The sequence below is a fragment of the Eptesicus fuscus genome, chromosome 25, assembly GCF_027574615.1.
Source record: "Eptesicus fuscus isolate TK198812 chromosome 25, DD_ASM_mEF_20220401, whole genome shotgun sequence".
Taxonomy (NCBI): domain Eukaryota; kingdom Metazoa; phylum Chordata; class Mammalia; order Chiroptera; family Vespertilionidae; genus Eptesicus; species Eptesicus fuscus.
In genome coordinates this window covers 8,342,768-8,362,783 of record NC_072497.1, presented here as the reverse complement: position 1 = coordinate 8,362,783, position 20,016 = coordinate 8,342,768, and the positions used below count along the sequence as shown (strand labels likewise).

The following is a 20,016-nucleotide window of genomic DNA, read 5'->3' as shown; positions in this document are numbered from 1 at the left end:
TGACATCCCAACACCTTTGCTATATATAGGGTGTCCCCAAAAAAATGTATACACACTTTTAACCGCTGATAGCTCAATTGGTATTTCTTTCTTTTCAGATTTAATCCATTGAAGTTAATAATTATTCAAAGTGTGTATACATTTTGGGGGGACACCCTGTATATTCTCTTGGTTAGAGACAAGTCATAGATCTTGTCCACACTCAGGAGAGGGAATTGACAAAGCTGTGACTATCAGGAAGAGGGGATTCTTCCAGCAGCTAAGTAGGTGGTGACCACTATAGGTACTACATTTTTATTTCATGAAATGAACAATAATCAGGTTATCAGAAGTCATCACCCAGGAAGTGCTACCTAAAATGCACATTGCTTATTTGAGCATGCTCTGGTGGTGAGAAATTTGGACAAGTCACATGATTCAAGTCTCTTCCAACTCGAAAATACCACTTCCTGGCATGTCAACAATGTCGCTTTGGTATAGAGCCAGCTTTTTCTGTCATCATGATATAATTTACAAAATAAATTCCTAATGAACCATCTCAGATGTCCATGATTTTGCAGCACTGGCCTCTAAGGCATAAACCTCCCATCAGAGGTTCATGTGTTTGTCCTTATCAGAAATTCTTATGTGGTAGAGCAAAGAGGTACTGGGTTTGAGAGCCTCTCAGTCAAGATGAGAGAGAGGTTTGAGCACTGACTGAGTGGCCTTGGCCAAGGACTTAACCACCAAATTCAAGTTGTGTTTTTTTATGTCTAAAATGAGGAGTCACATTTAGCTCAAAAAGGTCACTGGAAGCAGCCATAAGAAGAGAGAAAATATGAGTTAGTACGCTAACCCTTCTTTTGCCACAATTCAAGGATCGGCATAGATTTGTTTGACTATATAACAGACTTAACACCACGAATACAGAAAGCATAAAGGTTGGATTTTTTTAGAAAAGTGAAATTTTAGAATCTTTCACCCTAGCCGGTTTGGCTCAGTAGATAGAGCATCAGTCCTGACTGAAGGGTTGCGGGTTTGATTCTGATACAGGGCATGTACCTCAGTTGCAGGCTGATCCCCAGCCCTAGTCTGAGCCCATGAATGAAGCAACCAATTGGATGTCTCTCTCTGTGTCTCTCCCCCTCCCTTCCACTCTCTCTAAAAATCAATGGGAAAAGATCCTTGGATGAGTATTTTTTTAAAAATAAAAATAGAATCTTTCATTCTTCCTGATTATCCGATCTTCAAATCATCACAACAAAGGACTTACTTACAAAATGCCCTTTAGAGTTCCTTAGACATTTTGATTCAACCAACCATAAACATGACCTTTTTAAACATGGAACAATGATGACAGGCAACAGAAACCCACTCTGGCTGATTTCAGAAAAGGGGAATTTATTGAAGCATGTTGGGCTGCTGCTAAAATCAACTGGCAGTTCTGAAAACGTGGCCTGTGGACTCCTGGAGTGCCTGAGCCACTTTCCGGAAACCCGCTAACTCCAAACTAGTTCCGTAATTACACTAAGATGTTATTTGGCATTTTCACTGATTTAACATGTGCACGGATGGTGCAAACGCAATGGTGATAAAACCTGATGGTACCCTAGCATAAATCAAGATAAGCTAGACTCATAGTAATTGGGTTCTTCACAACCATGCGCTACAGGGAAAAAGAAAGCCAGTTTCACTTTAGAATGTCACTGATCTATCCATGACATTATTTAAATCTTGACCCTTGAGAGCAGATCACGTTAATATTTTATGTGATGAAATGGTAAGTATGAATAAATCACGTCTGCTGCACGCTGAAGCACGATGATTGTCTCAAGAAAAAGCACCTGGGAAAGCTGAACTTCCCACATTTTTCAGGAACACCATTTTTAATCTGAAGTTTTTTCAACTTCAGACCTGGCTTTCGGGAGGCCTTTTCTCAAACATGAACAAGGTGAGCCTGTCACTTCAGAAATGACAGCTAACAGTATTGTAGCCAATGATGACAATCCAAACCTGCAAGTGAAATTTTGAATTTTTAGACAACTTGTCCATTTAGATGCTTTCTGCCATGAGCTGCCCTGCTGCTCATACTTCAAGACTTTTCTGATGAGCTTGGTGGTGATACTAAAAAGTGTAGGGTTTGGATACTGGATAATGAATTTGGAAGAGCTACGTCAGTCAGCACACCCATGTCCCCAAATGGCCAGTGCGCAATGTTACAAAATCTGGTATGGATAAAAGATCCATTCAAAATGCAAGAAAAACCAATGGATTTAGATGGAACAGAGTACAAAAGTTAATTGGTATGGTTCCAGATTTCACATTGCAACTAATGTTTAAGAAATGACTACTTTAACATTGAAATTGGGTCTCAAAAGAACTGTTGGTCCAGAAAGAAACTCACTACAGACTGATTCATTTGCCTGTCCGCATAACTATTATTGCTCGTCTAACATTCAGTTCTTATATCTCTAGTGACACATGATCTCGCTCATCTAGGGGAAATGATGAACAACATAGACTGAGGAACAAGAACAGAACCAGAAACAAGGAGGCATCGATCGGACTATCGGGCCTCAGAGGGAGGATAGGGGAGGTTGGGAGGAGGGGGGAGAGATCAACCAAAGGACTTGTGTGCATGCATATGAGCCTATCCAATGGTTAAGTTCAACAGGGGGTTGGGGCATCCGTGGGGAGGGGTGTGGGATGGGAATGGGGGGATGAGGACAAATATGTGACACCTTAATCAATAAAGAAATTAAAAAAAAAAAAGAAATGACTACTTTAGCCAAGCCAGTGTGGCTCAGTGATGGAGGGAGGGAGGGAGGGTGAAAGAGGGAAGGAAGGAGGGAAGATAAGGGAGTCAGAGAACATGAGTGAGAGGGGAGACTGAGCATCCTCTGAAGAGAACATCCTGCATCTTAGCATCAGCCCCTTCCAAAGGATGCAGCCCCATCCTCAGCTTGCTCCCATCAGCTCTCCTGGGGAGCTGACAGAGTACCAGCTGCAGCTCATTTTATTCCCCGCTGGAAATGAGGGTACTGTCATATGATATTCATGCCTATTTTTATAAATAATTCATCTTTCTTTGCACAGAAGTAAAACAGCCTGAAGCTAGAACATTTAAAAGGAACGTTGGTGCTGATTCATAAAATAATAATGTGCCGGTTTGCCAGGCGATTTGTGCAAGTCCCAGAGCTGAAACACACCGAGTTCTGGGTCTATTTTTAGCCTGGGGAGGGCCTCCCAGTGTCGTTCTCAGTTCACACTTGATAAAGGGCCGCGTTATGCTTTCTCTGAAACTGGGCTTTCCCAGATCAGTTACGTTCACACAGGGAACTCTAAAAGATGGCTTGGCAAGTACGCGTATTTACAAAGTCCAAGCCCCCGGTACACAAACGCTTATTTTAACTCTACAAAAAATAAAGTGTAAACAAAAGGATAATGGAGCCTGATCAGCCGCTGTGGGAAACAGGGCCACATTGTTGACATTGATGTGACTTCCCCAAGCCTGACAGGGAGACTTCTTTGACAGGAGGACAGCAATTCCAGAGCTGGGAGGGCTTAAAAACAATTGTTAAACAATAAGATTTGGGCCTCGGTGTTATTATGGGTCCCCAGTCCCCCCAATATCATGTGCTATTTTTTTTTGAAATCTTCATTTCATCACCTGTGATGATTTCTAAGATAGTCTGATTGCTCTTGTCAGTTTGTCTGCAAAAGGACGCACAGCAAACTCCTAATTTTGGTTCCACATACAGGGGAACCAACCAGTCTGCCAGGGACTAAGGTTCCTCCCAGGACATGGGAAGTTCAGTGCTAAACCAGAAAGCCCCAGGAAAACCAGGACCATTGGTCATCATACCTATGGGGAGGCACTCTGGGACGGGGCAGGGGCACAAGATAATGACTATACCCTTTCACATATTTGGAATTTATAAAAAATATGATGTTATTAATTTTTTAGAGAGAGAGGAAAGGAGAGAGAGAGAGATGGAAACATCAATGGGAGAGAAACATTGATCAGCTGCCTCCTGCACGCCCCCTACTGGGGATCAAGCTCACAACCTGGGCATGTGTCCCGACTGGGAATCAAACCTGGGACCTCTTGGTTCATGGGTCAATGCTCAACCACTGAGCCAGACCGGCCGGGCTTTATTTGGAATACTGAACCATGTGAGTTTATTACCTTTTCGAAAAATTTGATTAAAAATGTTCTGCCAATATGAGATGGGAGGACTATTTACATTAGTGGATCTCTAAGAATGACAAACAATAGTTTATTCGACCTGAGCAACAATAACATCATTACATTTAAGTGCTGCTTTGTTTATTCATTTGTTGCTGAAATATATCCTCCAAAAGACTTGACAATCACCAAAAGAACTAAAAATTTTGCCAATTTCTTTAACACTCATTCTCCCAACACCGGAAGGTAACTGGGGCTCAGGATTTTGTTCCGGATCAACAATTAGGGAAAAGAGAGGCCTCGTGAGGTTATCTGACCTGCGCAGGGTGGGACGTGAGTGAGTGACGGGCCTTCTCTCCCCGGGACAGGCCTCTCCTTCGCTGGCCTCCTTCACATCTGCTTAACATTGTCCAACCATGGAAACAGCGGGCTGTTGCCAGAGAGAAATATTTCTATCAAAGTTTCTCAAGTGTCCCCTAGGAGAGCCCGCCAACAACGAGGGATGACATAATAGTGGCTGATGGAACCCTCCCAGCCAATCACACTGCAGCAAAGGGTGCCACCCACAGAGCAAGTTTTACGGGCTTTTAATAGGACACAAAGTCCTCAAGTGCATCATGGGAGGAGGGCCCCAACCTCTGAGCGAAGGCTGGCCCATCTGTTGAGTTCCTTTTTGTCTAATACACATCAAAGTCACATTCATTCTTTTTCTTCTCAAAATGAAGATTTTGAGAGGCAAAGACCAGCTGGGCAGAACTAAAGGGGTACAGACTTCTTTCTCTAGCAAGGCTGAGGGTGAGGATGGGGGCAGCTCACCCTCCAGGGCTGTCTGTACAGTGATAGCCGCCGTGAGGCCCACTCCAGCCTGCCTGATGAGAACACACCAGCTGTCGTCTGAGTGTTTCCATCGGGGCCTGCAGTTCCAAGAGGAGTCACCCCATGTCCAGAGGCTCCCCCTCCATGCCTGTCCCGCTGTGACTCCCACGGTGGGTGTCACCAGCTTCAGAGAAGGCCTGAGTTAGGTTTTGCATTTGCACAAATTCCTGCTTAAATTCCCAGGCAGAGCTTTTTGTCTTTTTTGTTTTTTTAATGTATTTTATTGATTTCAGAGAGGAAGGGAGAGGGAGAGAGAGAGAGAAAGAGCAATGATGAGAGAGAATAATCGATTGGCTGCCTCCCATATGCCCGCCCCACCCCACCCCACAGGGATCGAGCCCACAACCGTGACCTCTTGGTTCCTGGGTTGATGCTCAAGCGCTGAGCCACACGTGGCTGGGCCCAGGCAGAGCTTTTGAAGGACGGAGACACAGGAAGAAGGTCTGAGATGGCCCCAGGTGGCACCTTCTCTCCTGCCCCCAGTGTGAGTTCCAAACCTGTGCGCCTCTGTGGCTGCCTCCTAGCCTAGCCCCTCCCCAGACCCTCGAATCTCCACATCCCTCCCTAGTCCTCTTCCTCTCTCCTTGCTCTGCTTCCATCTCAGGGATGTTCCTCCCATTCAAGACCATGCCCTGCTCCTTAGTCTGGATCGGTCCTCTGTCTCCTCTAAGGCTTTTGTCCCATGAATCGCCTCCACTTTCTGCTGTACCTCCAATCCTCTACTGGATACTTCCCATTCTGGTCTCTCATCACTTAACAAAATCCCCTCAACTTGGTATGTCGCCAAGAACTGAAAGTTGCCCAGAATGAGGGATGACTTTGACTCCTAAAACCACAGAGTCCTGGGCACCAGGGGCGTTTGGTCACCTAATGGCATTGCTCACATTTGGAATTAACTGTCTTTCTGACCAGACTGGAGAGAAGAAATTTTGCCTTGCTCATGTTCACATTCCCAACAGCTAACCTAATGTCAGGGACATATATGTCCATTTTCAAAAGTATTTGCTAAATGTGTTCATTGAGATAGCAATTAATTTAGCTCTTAGCGAAAGAGCTAAAGGCCACGGTTCAAATCCTGTTCCCCCTCCTGCATGACCTTGGGCGAGTTATTACTTTCATTTACATATTTATTTGTTTGTCCCTGAATGATTTCAGGCAAATTTCTTGGCCTCGAAGAGCCTCTATTTACTCATTTATAAAATGGAGATGATAATATCCACTTCATAGAGAACATTAAATGAGTGTGAAGTAGTTAACACAACACCTGGCATATAATAAGCTGTCAATAAATGTTAGATGCTAATATTATTTGTTATTATTAAAGAGTCAGCACAGTGCATTCAGTAGGGATCGGGTCCCTTCCCCCATGAAATAAATTAATACAGGTGGCCTTACACCAGAGAGAAAGCTTCCCCTAAAACAGCAGCTACACATTAGACTCCCCAAGGAGACTTTTACGAAGACTGATACCCCATCCCCGACCCATTAATCCAAACCTCCAGAGATGGTCCTGCATCAGCTCCTTAAAGGGCTCCCCTGGTGATTCTCATAGGCAACTGGGGGTGAGAACCTCTGCCTCAGGGCACTGGGCTAGCTGCTCTTCAGCTCTTAATTGCTGCACTGGGTCCTTCCCAACATCCCTAACTTAGCTCCTGTCAACATCAATTCCCTTTGCCCCCCTCCCTCCCTTTGTCTTCAGGGAAACAACTGGAGAACTCCAACCGCTCCAGGTTGGTACCATCCTTCCCAAAGCCCTTACCCAGGCCCCTGCTGCTCCCTTCCCTCCAGGATCTTCACAGCCTGATATTCCCTCGGGAATCTGAAGAAATGAAAAAGAGGCCGCTTCAGCTGTGTCTTCCTAAAGGGACAGATGGTTGTATTTTCCAGCCAGTGTTTCTCAAACTGGGCTCCACACACATCTCCCTGGAGATCCAGGAGTTCTGCAGGAGAATCATTTTGTTTGTGTTTTCCGTTTCCTGGTCATCTAAAGTATGACGAGTGTACATTCTCTGGTCACACCTTTATAAGAGACCTACTGCGCCCTAACCGGTGTGGCTCAGTGGATAGAGCGTCGGTCTGTGGACTGAAAGGTCCCAGGTTCGATTCTGGTCAAGAGCATGTACCTTGGTTGCGGGCACATCCCCGGTGGGGGGCGTGCAGGAGGCAGCTGGTCGATGTTTCTCTCTCATCGATGTTTCTAACTCTCTATTCCTCTCCCTTCCTCTCTGTAAAAAAAAATCAATAAAATATAAGAGACCTACTGCAAGATTGGAACGCCCAGGGTTGTGTTTCATGACATAAAGGCAGTGCACGTATACGGATTTTTGAAGTCCAAATAGAGAGACCACAGCGGGAAACGGAGTCCTCCCATGGCACAAGGCAGTAGAAGCAAAACACTCCAAGTGACCAGCCAATAGCCACTGGAGTTCAATTAACGACAGAAATACATGCAGTTTGTGGGTCCTGTCTTAGCACAGTTGGCAACAGTTTTGTAGCAGTAAATTGTAAGAGGAACGACATGAAGATACATATTATTTTCAACTGCAGACAACACATAAGGTTTCATTTTTCTCATGTAAAGAAGAATCCGGAGGTGGGTGATAGCTGGATAGCTGACACTGGTTCAGCAGCTCAGGGTGTTAGGGACTGAGGACTCTGGGCGTGTGGCCCAGGGGTTGAGCATCAACCTATGAACAAGGAGGCCATGGTTTGATTCCCGGTCAGGACACATGCCCGGGTTATGGGCTCAATCCCCAGAAGGCAGCCAATCAATGATTCTCTCTCATTGATGCTTCTCTCTCTCTCTCCCTCTCCCTTCCTCTCTGGAATCAATAAAAATATTTTTTTACAAAAACAGAAATAAAAGTGATCTCATAAGTTAATTCACTTTAAGATCCTAAGAACTGATCACTTTATCCTCCTGTCTCCTCAGCAGAGACTATTCAGAGAGGGCAATTCTTAAGAAATGAATCTGTACTGAGTGAAATTTCTGAATTCTGGGAGAAATTTTTATTACCTTAGCACAGAGCCCTAAAGCAATGGGGCCAACAGAGTACATTGTAAGGCTGATTTCTGGAGGGCTGGGATCTGCCACCAGCCCACAACTCTTCAAGGTGGCATTGTGAGTTTGTTTCCATCTCCCTTCTTCTAAATTGAACATATCGCCCTAGCCAGTTTGCCTCAGTGGATAGAGCGTCGGCCTGTGGACTGAAAGGTCCCACATTTGATTCTGGTCAAGGGTACATACCTGGGTTGCTGGCTCAAGCCCCAGTAGGGGGCATGCAGGAGGCAGCCAATCGATGATTCTCTCTCATGATTTATGTTTCTATCACTCTCACCCTCTCCCTTCCTCTCTGAAATCAATAAAAATATATTTTTAAAAAATTGTAATAATAAAAATAAATTGAACATATCAACATGAAAAAGCATACCACCTGCTAGCTCACCCCCACAATGAAGACAGCTCCTTGCAGCCTGGCCTCAGATGAGCATCAAAGTGAAATATTTATGTTCTGAGCTTTGCTCTCCCACCCAGCTGGAAAGAGTTCCATTTCCTGCCCCGCCACTACCGCCACGGGCAGAAGCCAACCTCTACCACTGCCCCCCTCTCTGCCTCTATGGCCACAACTGCCATCATCTTTCCAAGCAATACATGAACTTTTAATTCAAAATCCCGTTCTGGGTGACTGGCTCACTGGGAAACATTCAGAGGTTGCCAATGACTCACCCAATAAATTCGAGGCCCAGCAATTGACTTGCAGTCAGTGGCGCCTGACAGCTGCTCGGTGGCTGGAGGTGAAAGGAAGCCAAATTCAACGTTGGTTTATAACAGCTAAGTGCTCTTGGTCCATCTCATCTGAGCTGTTGGAGTGAAAAGCGGTCCATTAGCAGTATTCCTGGCTGCAGCCTGGCTCCAACAGGCCGAACTGAAGGTCAGCGGTGAGCAGAGGGAAGGACGTTTCATCATCTGAATATAAAAGAGCCCAGCCAGCCCGTTTAGCCTGGTGGATAGAGCGTCAGCCTGTGGACGGAAGGGTCCAGCTTCAATTCTGGTCAATGGCATGCACCTAGGTTACAGGACTGGGGTGCGTGTGGGAGGCAATCAATTGATGTGCCTCTCTCACCTCGATGTTTCTCTCTCTGTCTCTCCCCCTCCCTTCCTCTCGCTCAAAAAAAAAAAAAATAAAATAAAAAGCCCAGCCGATCATGTACACATCTTTATCTAGCATATTCTAACATGCTGGAAGACATTAAGAGTCACTACAAGACTACTGCCTTAAAGAAAAGAAAAAAAGAAAGGGAAAAAAAAAGACTTCTGCCTTCAAATTTTAATAATCTTGTGAGTAATATAGAAAATTACACAGAACAACGGGAGACAGTACAACTAAGTAGCCATATACCTAGCTGGCATTCATCGCTGTCTGGGAGAAAGTTTTGATAGGCCTAAATTCTACATGTGATCAAATGCCAACACCCACACAGAATCCTTCTCTGGTGACGTATCTTGGTACTCACTTTCTGCCTGACCCTTCCAAGGACTGACAGGGGCCTCCTGCCCTCCTGCTCTGGGACAGGAGTCAGCCCTCCCCTCATCTGATCCCTCCTGTAGGAGATGAAGATGAGAGGAGTCACGGTGGCCTCTGAGGGTGTCTCCAATGGGGTGGGAGCTGAGTCAAGTCCTCTCTCCAGCTCCTGGCTTCTGGAATCCAGTGTTATTTTGAGCAGCTGCCCCTGGGTGCATCATCAGGAGCAAGGACCTAACAAAATCATCCAGGATCAAAGGCAAGACGCTTTGCCTGGTGCCGCCAGACCCAGACTACATCCCAAGTGTTTAATCCCCACTCCAGAAGGTTAGGATCAGACTGCTCCGTCTGGACCGCTCAGCCTCATTTCTGTTACTGGGAACAATGTCGAAATCTTGCAGCTCAGAGGTCTAACAACTGCCACACACTGTTCCTGGACTCATTCTTCTCTCCCCTTGTTCCAAGCCTTCTGAGCGAGCAAATGAGGGCTTCCAGCCATATGTGATTGAGGTACCTAGCCAAACTGACCAGAAAAGGGTGGAAGCAAACAAAATCAAAGCTAAAATTTGAATTTAGCTAAAGGAATTGTACATCAAGGAATGCCCAATTTTTTCCACCGAAGAAAGCCAAAGGTAGATGTTAGGAAAATTAACTTAGGCATTTTTCATGCATCAGGGGCTCTATGTTAGCTAAAAGCGGGGTGGCACTGCCCAGCCAGCGTGGCTCAGTGGTTAAGAATCTCTCTCTTCCTTCCTCTCTGAAATCAATAAAAATATTTTTTAAAAACAAAGGAGGGTGGCATTGTCTTTAGAGACATTAAATGCTGAGAGAAGTCAGAACAGCCTGGCATGGATGAATGACAATGACCATGAATCCGGCTGCCTCCATGTTCAGCCACCTTGCCTTTGAACACCATGCTGAAACGCAACCCAAAGATAACAATTTCATATAAAAAACCATTACTAAGCACAACCACTGTACCAGTTAAGACACTTGGTGCAAGCAACCAAAACTACCTCTCTTAAGCAAAATGGGAATCTGTTGGAAGGATACAGAATGACTCGCAGGATGGAATGTAGAGTTGAACCTCTGCTCCTAGGAAGGTAAAAACCAGACCCGCTCTAGGAGTCTGGGAAGCTGGGCTGATGAACAAGTTCATCAGCGTCCCACTGTTGGGATAAATATGGCACTAAGATTTCCCCACAGTTCACTCCTACTCAGGATTAAGAAGAGCATACTCCCTGAGAGCTAACACCAGCTGTCAACCGAAGTGCCTTCCAGAGGCCCTGCCCTTCACTGCCATCTACGGTCCCTCTAAGAACTAAGGGAGAGGGAGAGGATGTGGCTGTGGCCTGCTAGTGCCCAGTGCACCTGGGAACCACTATAGCACATGGGCTGGTGATCCTGCCCCTCTCAGGAGCTTCCTGTCACATAGCAGCTATCACCAAGTTGTTGCCTGCCGCTTCTTTCGATTCAACACTCCCATCCCCACTATCCCCCAACCCCATGGTCCTCCGTCCAACCATGACCATGGCCTTCTCCTGGTCAGCTCCACCATTATCATCTTGAGGGCTCAGTGTAGCCACAGGAAAGGAAGTCAGCCATAGAGTCAACAGGGGGGCGAGGCTGTTGTGGGCACCTGTGCATGCAGGACCAGAACGCCATCACTGTCCTTCCTGTTAAGAGTCCTGTATATGCACATATGTATGGTTCATATAATTATTTACACACATACTTACGTATATTCACATATTTTAACTGTATAGAAATATTTAGTGCTGCTTATGGGGTTCAATGCTGGGTGGAGAAAAGTTACCAAGAGGACTAAAGAAGGTTGACCAGGAAAAGTAAATCATACTCTCTCTCTCTCTGGTCTTCCCAATTCTCTCCTTCCCTCCTTTCCTCCTCCCCTTCTCTTCCCCTCCTCCTCTCCTCTCCCCTCCTTCCCTTCCCTCATCCCCTCCCCTCCTCTCATCTTCTTCCTCCTCCTCCTCCTCCTTCTTCTCTTTCTCTGTATCTCTATCTTTCAATCTCGCTAGCCCGCCTCTGCCTCCCCACCCCCTGCCTCTGTTTCTTTATAGATCCCAAGTCATTTTATGACTTTTCCTCTATAGTTATATACACAAGCCTTTATATACACAAGCAATCTATCACCATGTCACCATTGTTATCAATTCCATTATCATTGTTCTTTAGGTTGCCAGTTGAAAATCTTTACGTAAAACCAATGTTTGCAAATTCTCACGTGTTCTCATTGACTTCCACTGCCACCTCAGAGCTAGGGTCCAACAGAGGGAAATACTGCTGCCGTATGTAGTAAAAACCACAGTTGGAAACGTCTACATCCTTAAAAGAATATGCTCCCTTTGACGACGATTTATGAGGATACGATTCTCCCACTGAGCATCTGCAAGAAAAGGTGGTCAAACAGGCAATCAATTAGAAAGAGTGCTTCATGTTAAAGTGTATTTATGTTTTATTAACCACCTTTTTTGATTGATTGGCTTTTGTTTTATTGGGTTTTCTCAGTGACCCGGTGTAAATCGACTACGTAATCCTTCACACTTGTAACCATTTGTCCAGGTATTCAGTGCAGAGCGCCTGGACGCCCTCTGGGCAGTGCCTGCTGAGAAACTCTCACTTCTCAGCTCCCTCCCTTTGTTCGTGGTCACTGTGTGCTGACTTGTCCTACACTCCTCCACCCCTTAACAGCTCCCTTGAGTCATGATACAGCCCTCTGAGGACTGGCCTTGCCCTCCTCCTCGGCCATTAAGTCACATTTACTCCTTGAATAATATCTGCTTCTGCCCTCTTCCTGCCCCAGGTTTCTGCCCAGCACAGGCTCTGCCCCCATTTGCCCTGAGGTCCATGCATTTATTCGTCAGATGCTCAGAGCAGAGTACTCAAACGTTACTCCTTCTTTAAGATCATGTTAGCATTGTGCTAGTAGCTAGTAGCCGATGATCTTTTTGGTTCTGGCCTTTCTAGGCAAAGATGCCCAGTCTTTCTGTTTGTGTTTGTTTGTTTTTAGTCCAATATTGTAGGCACTTGGCGTGCCTGTGATCTGTGAGGTGCATTCCTGCCCTAGACTATCAGATGTGCAAGAGCAACACGTCCCGGCAATCTGTCCCTGAAATAACCTCCTCAAAACTCAGGTCAAATAGCACCTGCTGAGGCTTCACAACATCCAAAATCTACACTGAGTGGCCAGATTATTATGATCTCTGAACGCATAGTAATCTGGCCACTCAGTGTATATCCTATATAATAAAAGGCTAATATGCAAATTGTCCTCTCGACCAGGAGTTCGACCAGCAGGCAGGCCAGCCAACCGACCATGTCCCCTCCCCCTCGCCAGGCTGGCCGGACCCCACTCATGCATGAATTCATGCACCGGGCCTCTCACATATATATATTTATATATACACTGAGTGGCCAGATTACTATGCGTTCAGAGATCATAATAATCTGGCCACTCAGTGTATATCTTAAGGGATGTGACCCTATTCCCGACCAAGAAAAACCAGAGCCTGGAAAACCGTATTAGCAGCACACTTATGTAGAAAGTTTTACCAAACAGGATTTATCCTTATATGAGGTGTGCTTTGATATGATCTATTCTATTTCATTTGTAAAAACTGGTTGCCCCCATTCAATTGATTTCACTACTGGGTTGTATCCCATAATTTTTAAAAGTACTGCTTCCATCAGTCCTGGCTGAGGAATTAAACTAGATAATGCCCCCATTTGACAGGTGAGAAACTGAGTGGGAAAACACTGAAGACCTGGGCCTGAGTCCCTGCTCTTTGACTGCCCTGCTGACCCGTAAAGGACAAATCACTTAGCCTCACTGGGACTCACTTTGCATCTCATATCAAGGTGCTGTCTGCTCTATCCTATACAGGTGTACCGGTTAATAATGCACACTTGGTGTACCGGTTAATAATGCACACTTGGTGTACCGGTTAATAATGCACATTTGGTACACAGGTCTCTTAGAGGGATCTAATGAAATGAAAACTGTAAGAGCACTTTAAAAATATTCAAGTACCATTCAAGTGTAAGAAGGTAGGGTGTCAGTCATTGAGAAGAAGTGACAAAATAATCTGCTAGTTTCCACATGCTGTTTCCCTACTACTCAGCTTAGTTGCTTATGGAAGACAGCCAGGACCTAGCGTCTGAAACCAAGAAGAGGAAGGAAATGAGAAAGCCTGATAAAGAGATAGAATAGAGCACATCCTGAGATAAGCATCGTTTTATTGGCCAGCAATTTACAACCAGGGCCAGCAACCTGGAGCCAGTGGCTCAGTGTTTTATATTCCAAGAGGCATCAAAAAATCCATACAAGTATTGTATGGATTTTTTGATGCCTCTTGGAATATATATATATATATATATATATACACACACACACACATATATATATATATATATATATATACACACACACACACATACATATATATATACACACGTACATACAGACTATATATATGCTGACACACATATATAGTATTATATGCAATACATAACATACATATAGCTTATACTCTAGAACATACTAGATAACATATAGTATATGGTTTAATATGATATATGTGCTAGTATACAGTGTATGCTAGTATATACTACTCATATACTAGTATAGTATATTACATATGGTAGTATATAGTGTATGCTAGTATATACTATTAATATGTAGTATATAGCATAATATTATATATGTTAGTATATATACATTCCAAACCCTGTGTATGCTATTAATATGTAGTATATAGTATAATATTAAACATATGCTACTATGTATTATATATACATTACAAACACTATATATGTAATATACATCCTAGTTCTCAGAGGCTTTGTTGCCAAGTTTCCTCACAGTGCTACTGATGCTAAGCTGATAGATCCCTCTCCTCACGATTCTGGAGCTCTCAAGAGGCCGTCACTTTGTCAGGGTGAGTGTGCCCAGCATAAACAGGAGGCGACTTGGCACATGCTCCATAATATTTGATCTGACTCCTGCCATCGATCAAAGAACACTTCTACTGGGCCAGATGATTCAGAATCTATAAGCCATTAGCCACCATTGACATAAGCCTCTGAGAAGCGATTCCTATCCCAACAAGACTTCTAGCTGAATTTCCCTTTACTCTGGAGATTTCGACTCCAAAGCCTGCGGGAGCCAGGTGTATTCCACAAATGGGGAGAGAGGGGCACGCTCCTCACTGGGCACGCCGCCCCATCTAAAAGGGCCAGGTCTTCCAGTGTTCCTAAAGGAGGGAAAAATCTGGATTTTTACATGAAATTCCCTGATGCCTCAATGGTTGCTCAATTTAAAAGAAAAAGACAAATAGACCTAAGAAAACTGCAAGTTCTACCTGAGAACATCCAGTTAATGGCCTCTACTTTTTTTCAAAAAAAGCATTAATTAGCCCTAGCTGGTTTGGCTCAGTGGATAGAGCATCGGCCTACAGATTGAAGGGTCCCAGGTTCGATTCCAGTCAAGGGCACATGCCTAGATTGTGAGCTCAATCCCCAGTGTGGGGTGTGCAGGAGGCAGCCGATCAATGATTCTCTCTCATCATTGAAGAAGTTTCTCTCTCTCTCTCCCTCTCCCTTCCCCTCTAAAATCAATACAATACATTTTTTAAAAGCGTAATTGTTTTCTATTACAATAGCTCATTAAAAGGTAAAAATGCAAATGAAAAGTCAAATTCATCTGGCGTTCTGCTCTTGACTTTCAGGCTGTCTTTGCCCAGGTTCTTTAAAGAACAAAGCCTGAGCCATAACTGGTTTGGCTCAGTGGATAGAGCGTCGGCCTACGGACTGAAGGGTCCCAGGTTCGATTCCAGTCAGGGGCATGTACCTTGGTTGCGGACACATCCCCAGTAGGAGGTGTGCAGGAGGCAGCTGATCAATGTTTTTCTCTCATCAGTGTTTCTGACTCCTATCCCTCTCCCTTTATCTCTGTAAAAAATCAATAAAATATATTTAAAAAAAAAAAGAAGAAGAAGAAGAACAAAGCCTGAGGCAAGGATTAAGGATTTTCACTGTATTTGGGGCATGCTGTCCCTGGGTGAGGAAAAAGAAGGGGCTGGAGAAAGGAGGGAAGCTGTACGAAGTTCACAACAAGCCACAATGAGACACACAGGTCATCTGCCAGGTGGACTCGCTCCACATGTGGGGCGAAACTGGCCCTCAGAGAGCAAGCAGTCCATGGGAAAAGGAAAGAACGGAGCTTAACCTGCCAACTCCAGGGCGGAGAAAGGGTGAGAAAAGAGAGGCGGCTGGAGTACAGGCGGGGCCTGCGTGGGTGACTTATTGCTTTGGGCCATCAATGCCTCCCTCACCTCACCCTAGTCCCGGCCCTGGTCAGCTCACCCCTGCTCCTGTTTCCCGTTAGTCAATGTTCGCCCCACAGGGTGAACCTCACCTCAACTTGCAGTTCCCAGATCCCATAACCACAGAGGTGCTTCTGTGTGTTCACGAGAACCAGAAACCCCAGGCATGTGGCCGGGCTGCATGCCAGCGGGGAGGAGGGCACAGCACTCTCTGAGCAGTGACTGGCTGGCCCACTGGTGTCTGCAATATGGTCCAGGTTGTGGTTGGTGGCTTTAAAAAAAAAAAAAAAGAGGCCACTGAGGAATCTAGGCTGGTACAGATAGTCTGTGTGGCTGCAGGGACATATCCAAAGAACAGCTATATTAAGAACCATCTAGTTAGATGAAACATTACAAAAGAAAGGAGGCACAAATTCCAGTATCAAAAATGAGGGAGGGACACGACTGCAGATCCTGCAGACAGTGAAAGGTATTTTATGAGCAATTCTTTGCCAAAAAGTACAACTTAGATGAAACAGGCAAATTCCTTGAACAAACTACTGTCATAACGATCCCTCTGTAAGGTGTAAATGTCTAACCACTATGTTGTACACCAAAACTAACATAATATTGTGTCAACTTCAGTTAAAATGTAAATTTTTAAAATACTACTAAGCTGACACAGCCCAAGGCTATAGAACAAATCTGAAACTTCCATTACAAACTGAGGGAAAATGCCATAGTTTACACATCTACACACTTCCTCACTTTCTCACTACCATTCGAGTCAGGACATTCATAAATTCACAAAGCCTCATAATTTAAAGTCAAATAGCAGTGTTCTTTAAGCCAGGGTCTTGGCAGAGAGACTCAAATGGAAGCTTACCCTCCAGGCTTAATATAAATACAGAAAGAGGGTTATAAAACCAGTCAGAGGAGTTGGGGGGGGAGGGCGGGGTAAGGGTGAGGCAAATCTGGAGAAGAATCTGAGAATAGTAGAACCATACCCTATTGCTCCAGAAAGCTTAATCCAGAAAAACAATGCAACGGCAGATGGTTGCCAGCTATTTTACATCAGAGGCAGACTCAGGCGCCTCCAGGGGTCAGAGACCCACTAAGACAACAGGCAGTGAGATGCTAAGGGCTGATGAGCCCCTTGCAACTTCCAGGCTCCATCTGGTTTTGCATCAGCGTATGTGCTCAGCATCTCCAGATTTTCTGGATTACTCTTTGAAATCTCCCATTGTTTAACCGTTGGCTCAAGTTTAAGGGGGGAGAAAATACTGTGTGAGCCAAACAAAACACAACAGCAAGCCAGATACAGCCTGCAATCTACCAATTTGTGGCCTTGACTTTGTGTTTTGGTCTTAGGAGGTGGAGTGCAAAGAGAGGAGGCTGGGAGGTGTGTGTGTTTTGTTTGTATGTTTGTTTGTTTGTTTGGTTGTTTTGGCTTTTTCCTACTTTTGGAAGATCAAGCTCTGGTTTCTTTTTCATGACCTCTGGGGGATGGGGACTTCAAAACAAAGAGAAACAGTCACCGTCAGACATTCCGGCTCTTTCTCCATCCTGCACCCAGGATCCAGCAGATAAGATGCTAAATCCTAAGATTTGAAGAGGTTGGGTTTCTTCTCTCCCCTTCAGGCTGCTGCCAACTCGCTGTCCTGCCTTCAGTTTTTGAAACACTCTGGTGATTTTGTTCACTGCTGTTTCCATATGGCTGCACTGCATGGGGTGCGGAGCGAGGGAGGGAACACTGAGGTTTCATTTTCCTGGGAGAAGATGTTATTCTGTGTCAGGAAACAAGATGAAAAGCAAACATGCCTTGAGATTCCTGGAAAGAAAGCAGATTCATTGTGGCCTCTGAGCCCGGGCAGCGGTGTGCTGAGCTCCTGGGCTTGTCAGCCATGGCCACCTGGTCAGGTCCAGTGAGCAAACCCAAGGCAGCTGCGCCTTCTCAAGGACACACTTCAAAGGCGCACAGCACGCTGCGCATGATGCCTGGCACTAATGAGCCAGCTCCCACCAGCACCCAGGCTCCCAGCGGCAGGAGAACTTCCCAGCATCACCCTGAAGCATGGTGACTGCAGAGCAATCCTTGAGATGAAAGCACTCAGGAGGGCGGGCAGCAGGCAGTGGGTGCATCCCCCCGACCTGCAGAGATGGGCGAGCACTCAGAAACGCAAGGGGCTGCCTTTTTACGAAGATGGTGCCGAAAGCTAAGAAGGAAGCCCCTGCCCCTCCCAAAGCCAAAGCCAAAGCAAAGGCTTTGAAGGCAAAGAAAGCAGTGCTGAAAGGCGTCCACAGCCACACAAAAAAGAAGATCCGCACGTCACCCACCTTCCGACGGCCAAAGACACTAAGGCTCCGGAGGCAGCCTAAATATCCTCGGAAGAGCGCACCCAGGAGAAACAAGCTTGACCACTATGCCATCATCAAGTTCCCCCTGACTACCGAGTCAGCCATGAAGAAGATAGAAGACAATAATACACTTGTGTTCATTGTGGATGTCAAGACCAACAAGCACCAGATCAAACAGGCTGTGAAGAAGCTCTATGACATTGATGTGGCCAAGGTCAACACCCTGATCAGGCCTGATGGCGAGAAGAAGGCATATGTTCGACTGGCTCCTGACTATGATGTTTTGGATGTTGCCAACAAAATTGGAATCATCTAAACTGAGTCCAGCTGCCTAATTCTAAATATAAAAATTTTACACTGAAAAAAAAAAAAGAAAAGAAACGCAAGGGGCTAAGAACACCGACAGAATGCAGAAGGATGCTGACAACTATCCTCACAGCCTCTCTCCAATGCACTTGGATCAGCTCAGCCAAGACCCCCAGGGACCCAGCCCCACTTCCTAAGGAGCTGTCTACCTCCTTTGTGGGTCCCCATCAAGGCCACTCAAGCCACCATTTCCAGGAAGCTTGCAGCAAGGGCTCTTCAACAGTGGCTCACACAGAAAGCAGAGGGTTTCCAAGGCGTCCTGCTGCACTCTGGGACTCCCGGGCTGGCTTCCTCTCCTCCGGGTCCACGGAGGGAGAGGCTGGACAGGCGCCAGGGCTTTAACAAACCCCAACCACGCTGCACCTTGGGAGAAAGGAGTCGGGCATGGCTTTCCAGGAAAGGCCAGCAGGGAGTTGAGGGGTTTCTTTCGAGGACTTGGGGATATCAAGAAAGGAAAGAAACAAAGATCCCCATCTACAGCGCCTGCCCAATTGATTCCCTGGGAGCCAACTGTCCTCAAAATTAGGAAGCCTTTATCCCTGAGATGATGTTCTCTTGAAAAATGAGATAGACTCCTCAGGGCCTCCTTAATGTTCCAGGAAAGGAAGAATTCAAAGAGGAAATAAGCAAAGACGTTTTCCTACTCTTCTAAAGGTCTACCCAAATTCTGGAAGAAGTTCCGCCAGAGATCAGTGTTTATAATGGGAAAAGTCTCCAAGTCATGGCAAGTAATCATACCTCGCATTGACAGTGTCTGGTGATGTTCTAAGATGTATGCGCTCTTTGTATCCCTGCAGCAATCCTATGCGGTAGGTCCTTCCACAGCTCCCCATTTGCTAATGAGGAAACCGGAGCACAGAGAGGTTCAGTGACTTGCCCACAGTCACACAGCTAATAAGCGGCAGAGCTGAGATTTGAACCTAGACCATCCAAGTCTATATGCACCGCTGACTCTTGCGATTTGATGCTATAAGTAATAATAACAAAGACACAAAGAACATGTTCTAATGAACAGAGTATTCTCAATTTTTTTATTTATCCCACAAATATTTTTGTTTAGCACTCACCAAATGCAGGTCCCAGAGGTAGAGTGCTGAGCGAGTGACTCCCAGGACCTGACCTCACAGTTCTCGAATACAGCAGCAGACAGACCAAGTCAAGGCTCCTAAAATTAAATCGGTAAGGGTAGCGGTAAGTGCCATAAACAAACACAGGGGTCATCGCTCTCTGAAATAAATATCATTTTCCTCCTTTAACAAATAAGAAAACTTAGATTTCAGGGTGAGATGCAGTATGGCAAAAAGAACCCACAGAATTTCTAATTGTATTTATTTTTGAGCAGCTATTCAATATAGCCCTATCATTTGACATTCAAAAGATACTAAAGGGTATGTGCAAAAAG

The 20,016-nt window shown here is 45.4% G+C and overlaps 1 protein-coding gene across 1 annotated transcript; it reads left to right on the top strand.

Moving 5' to 3' along the window:
- Positions 1 to 18,093: 18,093 nt before the first annotated feature.
- Positions 18,094 to 18,629, top strand: LOC129148350 (60S ribosomal protein L23a-like). The gene has a single exon (XM_054713314.1). The coding sequence runs from the start codon at positions 18,094 to 18,096 to the stop codon at positions 18,562 to 18,564; it is 471 nt and encodes a 156-aa protein (XP_054569289.1). The 3' UTR covers positions 18,565 to 18,629.
- The last annotated feature ends 1,387 nt before the right edge of the window (positions 18,630 to 20,016 follow it).

What these genes read in the sequence shown, in the direction of transcription:
- LOC129148350 (XM_054713314.1), top strand. Translation starts at nt 18,094, where the DNA reads ATGGTGCCGAAAGCTAAGAAGGAAGCCCCTGCCCCTCCCAAAGCCAAA.